Consider the following 9,152-nt stretch of genomic DNA (forward strand, 5'->3'; position numbering starts at 1 on the left):
CGCCCACCGGCTCCGAAGCGCCGGCTGTTCCCGGGGCTACTTGACGGCGCCGGCCGGGGCCCCGCCCCGCGCCGGCCCTCGCATCGCTATTGGTCGGATGGGCCCACCCCGTCCCCATGTGGCCCAATCCGGGCTCGCCACGAGAGGCGACCAATAGGAAGGCCCCGGGTCAGCGTCCCGCCGGGAAGGTTGGGCACAGGGGGCGTGGAGATCCGAGCCCGCCCCTCGCGCCGGCCTCTCGCCTGCACCGCCCGCGGAGGCCATCTTTACTCCGGGCGGAGAGGGCGCCCGCCGCGACGGTAGCCGGGGTTTAGTGGCCATGTTGGGTTCGGGCAGGGGCGTCGCCTCTATTCTCGGTTTCCGCCACCCAACTTCCGGCTGAGGGCCTACCAGGCGGACGCGCTTCGAGGGACCGCGGCGTGGGCTGGCGAGGTCAGCGTGCGCGGCGGGGGCTCTCGGGACGGGCTGCGGGGACCCCGGGCCGGCGCTGTCGCGGTGCTCCTTGGGCCTCACGGTGCGTGTCCACGCGGGACGACCGTTGGGCTCCTCACCTGGGGGCAGTCTCCTCACCTAGGGTTGGGGCTCCTCGCCTGGGGCCTGATGAGTGTGTTTCTGGGGTTCCAGACATCTGCATTTCCCCACGTGCCCGAGGCAATTGGCACTGGAACCCGTGGTTTAAGTTAGGAAGAACGAAGGTGGGCATTACCTGGTTTCTAGTAGGACAGAACTGCCAGAAGGAAGCCGTAGAAATGCTAGAGTTTTCTCTGGCCGAATTTGTACCAGTTCCTTTGTGTTTCCAGCCAGGGATTAATAACGTGAACATCTGACTTGACCATTTTCAGTAGAGACCTTAGAATCCGAATAGACGGCGACAAGAAGGCCTTTGCACCTAATCTGAGGGATCACCATCCTATAAACGACATGTTTTAAAGTCGTGGCCTGTTTTAGCCTGTGGGTGCCTCAGATTAACAACCCGAACAGCTGCAAGCAGGTGTGGGCCAGTGCACGTGCGTCTGCTCACCGTCTCGGGCCCGGTGGGGAGTTGACCATGGTTTCCGTACTTGCTTATGTCCGGTTTGTCTCCTCGTGGTGCCGGGTGGGCATGCAGGGTGCCGCTAGCGCCTTCCAAAATAAGCTGCTTTGCCGGTTGGTTTCTGCCGTTGGTCATCAGCACAAGAGCAGAGCGGGGTTTGGCAGGTACCTTTTCACCCCACAACTCGTGAAATAACAGAGTCTAGATCTTCCCTCAGGGGAACCTCCTCTGGGCAGAGGTGTGGAGTGGGGTGTGCAGGGACTGGCCTGGGACAGCTGTGAGCAGCGAGCGAGGTTCCTGCCACGGAGCACCTGCGCAGCTGCTCCAACCGCCTGGCCTTAGAGATGCTTCCTAGTTCCTTACACTCTTTTTCCCCTCGAACAGTAAGAGGAACAGAGAGCAGTACATGAACGTTCCGTGGTCTCTTCGGCTTCACCGGAAATTAAAGCGTGAATGTTTCTTTAATGAAAATGTAAACCGGTGTGATGAGATCCACGCTTAGTTTTTATGAATTTCTTCTTCAAGTAGTTTATTGAGCACCTGCTATGCGCCAGGCTGTGCTGATACAGCAGTGAGTCAGCCCTGCCCTCAGGCTGTGAGCCCAGCAGGGGAGACAGATGCCCCCTGTGATGACCAGAGTCCATCCTTGCTGAGGTTACAGTGGGCAGCGGGGGACAGAAAAATCCCGCCCTTACATTTGGTAAGAGAAAAGTTCTGTTACTTCCCTGGGAACTGCATGTTATTTTGGTAATTCTTAAGAGCCCTTTGACCCCCTTACTTCCCTCACCGCACCACCATATCAGACAGGATTCCTGTTCCCCCCAGCTGTTCATTCCCCACTTGCTATCCTAGGAGAGTACAGACTTCATACCTCTCCCTCGAACCAAAAAGTACTTTTAACAAACAGTAAGCACCGTGGTTCTCTCCTTTCACTTCTTGCCCTTCTGGTTTTGATCAGACAAGCCAGAAACAGGAAGTTTGCCGTCTTCCTTTCCTCGCCAGGTTGAAAGATGGAGGTCTTCCATGAGTAGGAACTGCCCCAGACGCTTGCATGGTTTTCTCAGGAAGCTTCGTGCCATGGGGTGCCCCCTAAAGTCCTGTTGGTGTTTGGGTGGTCCGTTGCAGGCACGTCTGTCTGCGTCCCCACCCCCAGGAACACTCTTGCTTTCTGCCATATCCACGTGTTTGTGCTCACGACCAGCGTGGTGCTCCCCAGGGCTCTAAGAGGCTTGGGGGGTGAAGTTCAGAACACAGCGGTGGGTGTCCGCGGCCCTGTCTCACCATCCTTGGGGTGCAGGGCTTCGCTGGCGCCCCGAGCCCTGCGCCTCACCTCCTGTCCCCTCGTGCCTGTCCCTCTGCAGTCCTGCAGGCGCACCCCTCCCACTCTCCTGCTTCACAGCCTCCCGGCCCATCTCCCTCGGCCAGTGCCGTGCAGGCCGAGCCCAGCTTGTTCCTAACTCTCCGGCCAGATTTCAGCTTCTCGAGCACGGGGGTCGTCCTGCTGCCCTCCAGCGCCGGGCTGGCCCAGGGCCCGGCTGCACAGTGGACTAAACTCGGGTTCTGCAACTCAGGTCTTTCTTCCTAGAAAAGTATTTGCACAGCTTAAAGCGTAAGAAGGCTGGTTAAAGGATGAAAGCTCCTCTAGCATGATTTTTCTTTCAGCGTTCTATTTTGATGTGTTTTCAGATTACGGAAGCTGCAGCAGTTCAAACGATTCCCATTACCCTTCAAACACATTTCCCAGGTGTTAACTCGAGCGTGAGTTTTGAAGCTTGGGGACCTGCGTCTCTATTCTCTCAAAACGATTCGCGTGGCGGTGCCGACGGTGGGTGAAGGTCCGGGAGGCCGACGTGTAGAATGGCCGGGAAGAGGCCGTCGGGCCTGGGCAGGCGGCGCCGGCTCCTGGGGCTGCTGGTGGTGGTAGCCGCCGTCCACCTGGCTGCCTGCCCCTACACCAAAGTGGAGGAAAGCTTCAACCTGCAGGCCGCGCACGACCTGCTCTACCACCGGCTGGATGTGGAGAAGGCGAGTTGCCGCCGAGCCGCGCGTCGACCCCGCTTCCGGGGGCCTCGCTCACCTGCCCTTCTCCCCGCAGTTTGACCACCTCGAGTTCCCTGGCGTGGTCCCCAGGACGTTCCTCGGGCCGCTGGTGATCGCGGCACTCTCCAGCCCCGCCGTTTATGTGCTTTCGCTCTTGGAAACGTCCAAGTTCTATTCTCAGCTAGTAGGTAAGGGGGTCTTCAGACGGGATGGGGTGGAGAACTGCAGTGTTGTCAGAGGGTCTCAGTCACCCGGGTTGAGGGTCCCTCGTGCAGGAGGGTCCGCCTGTTGGAATCTTGGCCACTCAGCAGAGGGACTCAGAGCGGGGACAGCGTCAGCCCCGCCGGGCTGTGCCCTCGTGACTGCAGTGGGGGCCGAGCCCCGCCCCCCGAGCAGAAGCAGCACATTTCCCAGCTGAGTCAAACACGTCTCACGGCTGGTTGGTCCGGCCTGTGTGGAGAGCGTTAAGAATTGCACATTCCTGGCGAAGAGGCAGTTCTGCTTCTTGAAAGATGAGGAAACGGAAATCCACCCTCGCTCTAGGCTGTTGTGGTCACGTGGGGGGTGGCCAGGAAGCCTTGGACGGGAGCATCAGGTCCTTGGTAAACGTGGCTCTGGAGGTATCGGCCAGGTGCTGGGGCCGCTGGGGTCAGTGCCGGGCTGTCGTCCTGATGATGCTCCTGGCCTGCCCAGCAGCTGAGTTCCGCAGGCCCCCGCCTTGGGATCCGGGGGGCCAGGGTCTAGGCTGTCCGTCTTCCACGGCCAGCTCGTTCTTTGGACAGTTGCAAAAGTTTAATAAACAATGTGACAGGACACAAAATGTGGCCCACCACACTCAAAATTAAAAGAATTCAGTTAATAGCGAGTGAAACACAAAATGAACAAATTCACCTAATGCTAGTTTCAGTGAAAAATATACTGTCACTTTATTTATTTATTTATTTTGCGGTACGCGGGCCTCTCACTGCTGTGGCCTCTCCCGTTGCGGAGCACAGGCTCCGGACGCGCAGGCTCAGCGGCCACGGCTCACGGGCCCAGCCGCTCTGTGGCGTGTGGGATCTTCCCGGACCGGGGCACGAACCCGCGTCCCCCGCATTGGCAGGCGGACTCCCAACCACTGCGCCACCAGGGAAGCCCTATAGTGTCACTTTAAATTAACATATTTTACTTTCATTCGTTTTACGTGTCTATTTTTTTTTAATTGAAGTGTAGTTGGTTCACAATATGGCATTGTAGCAGATGTACAGCAAAGTGACTCAGTTACATGTATATTTTTCAGATTCTTTTCATTATAGCTTATTATAAGATACTGAATGCAGTTCCGTGTGTTATACAGCGTATCTTTGTTAATTACCTGTTTCCTATCTGGTGTGTCTGTTGACCCCAAACTCCTAGTTTATTCCTCTCCTTCCTCTTTGGTAACCACACGTTTATTCTCTGTGTCTGTGGGTCTTTTTCTGTTCTGTATATAGACTCATTTGTGCCACGTTTTAGATTCCACACATAAGTGATTCCACGTGATATTTGTCCTTCTCTGACTGACTTCACTTAGTTTGATCACCTCTGGGTTCCTCCACGTTGCTGCAGTGGCGTGGTTTCCTCCGCTGGGGCTGAGTACTGTTCTGCCGTGTACACCCAGCCCGTTTTTAGTACCGAAGGCAGCCCCCCTCCCTCAGGGCCATTTCGAGAGCCGGTGGTCGCTAAGGGCCCCACCTCGCCGCTGTCGCGCACACAGCACCCTCTCTGTTCAGTCAGGGCCGTCCTTGGACTCTGCGTGATCTTTGGACTCTGGACTTTACAAAAAGAAGTGAGGCGGCAGTTTGGGGCCATGGTGGCCACCCTGTTCTGCTGCGTGACGGCCTCGCAGTTCCACCTGATGTTCTACTGCACGCGGACACTCCCCAACGTACTGGCCCTGCCTGTGGGTATGTAGCCACCTGGCCGGCCTGCCCGGGGGGGTCTCTCCGAGGTGTCTGCCCGTCGAAAGCTGCTCCCCACCAGGCACCTCAGAAACCCTGAGAGGGGAGCAGGGCCCTGTCCTCGGTGCTGGACTGAGGCCCGGCTTCCAGGGCTTGGCTTCTCTTGATCAGGGCTGGAGCTGGAGCTGGGAGGATAGCAAGCCGCGTGCGGGGCTGGTGCGGACGCTCTGGGAGCCTCGGGAGGCCGAGTGCAGGGAGCAGGGACCTTGCAGGGACCGGGCGGGAGAGGCAGCTGGCAGGAGAGGGGAGGAGGTAGCCGAGGTTGGCGCTGTCCGTGCGAGCGCGAGGCTGCGGCGGAGGCGGGAAGCCACGTGGATGCCGGTGTCTGGGGCCGTCTGGGGCCGTGGGGCCGTCTGGCCTGCGGCAGTGGCTCGGGCTATGTCGCAGCGCAGGACACAGGCCGGGCAGGGGGGGCTGTCGTGGTGCAGCCTCGGGCCCGCGTTGGCGGGTCTGGTTCTGAGAGGTGCTGGCTGTCTTCTGGAGGGTTCTGTGTGGCTTTCCTGAGGAAGGAGTAAGCGGCCTGCCTCTTGGCCTGTGCCTTGCAGTCCTGCCAGCCCTCGCAGCCTGGCTGCAGCAGAGGTGGACGCGCTTCGTCCGGCTCTCGGCCTTCGCCATCCTGGTCCTCAGAGCCGAGCTGAGCCTGCTCCTGGGCCTGGCACTGCTGCTGCCGCTCTGCCTGCGGAAGGTCTCAGTGGCCTGGGCCCTGCGCTGCGCCGTGCCGGCTGGGATCCTCTGCTTAGGTGAGTCGGGTCACCGTGGCTGTGCTGTCGGGGGCCTGTGCGTTCTTTGTCTTGTTTTATGGAGACGAAACTCGGGAGGTTTTCTTATTTTTGTTTTTCGTTAAATGAAATCACCTTCAGTGGTGTTAAAACGTCTCAGTGCAGGTCCCTGGCTGCTCTGCCCAAGGGTCCCCCACCCCCTGCTGCCCGGGGCCTCCATCAGGGGTTCTCCTCGTGTGTCTCAGCCAGGCCAGGCGGCCACGAGGGACCTGTGTGAAGAGGCTCGTTCGGGGGTAGGTCCCGACGCCTCAGCTCCTTTACGTGAAGCTGCTGGTGGCTCCTGGTTTCTGTGCTGATGGGGCTGCATCTCGGGAACATCTACCTGTGGCCGGGACTCCACAGCTGCCGTTCCGCCAGCTGCGTTGAGATCCGAGCTTCCCAGGTGGCTGTGTTCTCTCCTGAGGTCTTCTTTTCTTAGGACTGACGGTGGCCGTGGACTCCTATTTTTGGCGCTACCTTGTGTGGCCAGAAGGAAGGGTGCTCTGGTACAACACCGTCCTGAACAAAAGTTCCAACTGGGGCGTATCCTTCAGTGTCTGCGCGATGGCCCACGGGGCGGGGCTGCGCGATGAGCCCCTCTCCTCCTGTGTCCGTGCCTGATGGAGCACGGTGGCTGCTGCAGCGCCAGCGCTGGCGCCTTCTCCCCCGCAGTCTGGGCCTCCCCTGGTCCAGTGGCTGCCACCCGTTGTCTGTAGCCGAGGTGTCTCCTTTGTCCTCGTGATGATCTGCTTTTTTTTCACATTTTATTCTGGAGTAGTTAAATGCACGCAAATAGAATACTGAGTCCCGAGTGGGCCCATCACTCTGGGACAATCTGTTTTTACAGTGAAAAACGGAGGGAAAAGTTAAAGAACTCTGCACAGCCCCACTCGCCGTCTGCGGCCTGGCCCTGGCACCGACACCCGAGTCCCGGCCTCTGTCCGCGTGTTGAAGCGGCCACGCCGCGGCCCGAGGCGCGGGGGTCCCGGGTGTCGCAGGCAGGGCCGCCATCAGGGCTGTATCTCCCGCACGCTCCTGGCTCCCGCCTGAGCTCGGCCTGGGGCCGGACAGCTGTGGCTGGCGCAGAGCCTCCTTAACCCTCCTGGCGCAGAGCCTCCTTAACCCTCGTGCCGCAGACCTCGCCGCTGCTCTGGTACTTCTATTCGGCCCTGCCGCGCGGCCTGGGCTGCAGCCTGCTCTTCGTGCCCCTGGGCGCCGTGGACAGAAGGACCCTGGCGCTGCTCCTGCCGGCGCTGGGCTTCGTGGCTCTGTACTCGCTTCTCCCGCACAAGGAGCTGCGCTTCATCATCTATGCCTTCCCCATGCTCAATATCGTGGCCGCCAGGGGCTGCGCCCGTGTGTGAGTGCCACCACCGAGACGCTGCCGCCTGGGCTTCCTGGGGGCGGTTTACTGGCTCACAAAGGGGAAGATGCTTAGGGTAAACCAACGTGTTTAACTGGGCACCTGGCCAGGCTTTGGCCAAGGGTCCAGCCCGAGTCTACAGGGCCCGCAACTGGCCTGTAAAGGACAGATGCTGAGTGCCTCGCTCCGTGGGCTTCGTGGTCCTGCGTGCGCACTGTGGCCTTATCCCATCCGCTTCACCTACACACAGGCAGCGCAGTATTTGGCCCAGAGGCTATGCTGTGACCCAAGTAATGACGTGGGATGCTTGAAAATGTAATCTAAGTTTTAAATTGGCATCTGGGTGGAATTTCAGAGAGACAGTGTCACGTCTGCCTGCTTGGTGATGACTCGCTCAGCGACAGCGGGCGGCGGGTTTCTGCTCCTAACCATAGTTTCTGCTCTGCTGCTGCCGTTGCCTTTCCGCAAGGTGCACTGCTCTTTTACAGGCTGAATAATTATAAGAAGTCCTGGCTGTGTAAAGTGGGGTCCCTCCTCGTGATAGGACACCTCGTGGTGAACGCCACATACTCGGCCACAGGCTTGTACGTGTCCCACTTCAACTACCCTGGCGGCGTGGCGATGCAGAGGCTGCACGAGCTGGTACCCTCCCGCACAGGTAGGCGCCCGGCCCCCCGCTACCGGCTGTGGCTCTGGCCAGAGGTGCCGGATTCGCAGTGCTAACCGAGCAGACGCGGTTTCCACAGATGTCGTTGTGCACATCGATGTGGCCGCTGCCCAGACAGGTGTGTCCCGGTTTTTGGAAGTCAACAGTGCCTGGAGGTACGTCCTCATCTCGTGCATGGGCGCCCGGGGCCGCCACGGACCCCGCGGTGCACAGCCTTGCTCTCGTTTGCAGGTACGAGAAGAGAGAGGACGTGCAGCCCGGCTCCGAGCGCATGCTGGCCTACACGCACCTCCTCGTGGAGGCCACCCCCGCGCAGCTGGCCCCCTACCGGGACACGCACCGGGTGCTGGCCAGCATCCCAGGCACAACCGGGCTGAGCCTGAACCTGAGCCGGCTGCCCCCCTTTGACGTGAACCTGCAGACCAAGCTGGTGCTTCTGGAGAGACTTCTCGGGCCTTCCTGAGGAGGAGCCAGAGGCCCTCCAGGAACGTCGGCGGGACGAGACGGGAAACGCGCAGAGGACCACGGGTGTGCCCGCACGGGGGCGCGTCCACAGCCACGGCCGGGGCACCCACGTCCACGCTGCCCACCGCGTGTGAGAACGAGGGGCCTGGCACCCCTGCCAGGGTGACGGTGGGTGGGATGCTGCTTACCGTCCAGACCGAGTGCTGTGCACGGCAGCGGGATGTGGATCTTGCCGGTGGAGCTGCTTTTGGGCAGCAGGCTGTGGCCTCTCCGCCCCTGAAAGGTCGTCCCCCTGGGGCAGCGTAACTGCAGAAACTCAGCACCCAGCCCTGTGGGCGGGGCCTCCTTTGTGGTCTCAGGCAGCCGTTTCCATTTCAGATGAGGCTTTAGGAGATAAACGCGTTCAAAACGAGTGAGAATCAAATTGTAAATGTTTTCTTATTGTTGATCTCAGGTGATGCTTCCAGAGACTGCTTTCACCTGGGTTTTGTTTAAGTGATTTGGGCACTTTCCCACTTTGCTGAACAGTGTTTACTGGGTTCCTGACACATGTCTGACTTCAGGCACTGAAGACGATGCAGGGAACTGCGTGTGCTTTGCCCACGTGCACACACGCCGTGCACATGCACGCACACGCTACACACGTGTGCATAGCCACAGGCAGTCTTTCCTGAGCCATTCCAGAGGGAGTTGCCTGCACCTGGCCTCCGGCCCGAGTGCCTCGGTGCCTCGGAAGGAGGTGGCGCTTCTTGACCTTTAGTTACTGTTTTTTCCACCGAAGCTGACAAGCAGTCTGTGTGGGCCCCTCCCCAGACCTCCCCGACACAGCACCCACTGGTGATTCCTG

At 59.7% G+C, this 9,152-nt stretch overlaps 1 protein-coding gene across 1 annotated transcript; it reads left to right on the top strand.

Moving 5' to 3' along the window:
• The first annotated feature begins 393 nt into the window (after positions 1–393).
• ALG12 (ALG12 alpha-1,6-mannosyltransferase) lies at positions 394–8,303 on the top strand. Its single transcript, XM_007453895.1, has 10 exons — positions 394–432; positions 2,720–3,058; positions 3,129–3,261; positions 4,825–4,998; positions 5,598–5,792; positions 6,250–6,353; positions 6,947–7,170; positions 7,662–7,831; positions 7,920–7,995; positions 8,072–8,303. The coding sequence occupies exons 2-10, from the start codon at positions 2,891–2,893 to the stop codon at positions 8,301–8,303; spliced, it is 1,476 nt and encodes a 491-aa protein (XP_007453957.1). The 5' UTR covers positions 394–432; positions 2,720–2,890.
• The last annotated feature ends 849 nt before the right edge of the window (positions 8,304–9,152 follow it).

The sequence above is a fragment of the Lipotes vexillifer genome, unplaced genomic scaffold (genome assembly GCF_000442215.2).
Source record: "Lipotes vexillifer unplaced genomic scaffold, Lipotes_vexillifer_v1.1 scaffold382, whole genome shotgun sequence".
Taxonomy (NCBI): Eukaryota; Metazoa; Chordata; class Mammalia; order Artiodactyla; family Lipotidae; genus Lipotes; species Lipotes vexillifer.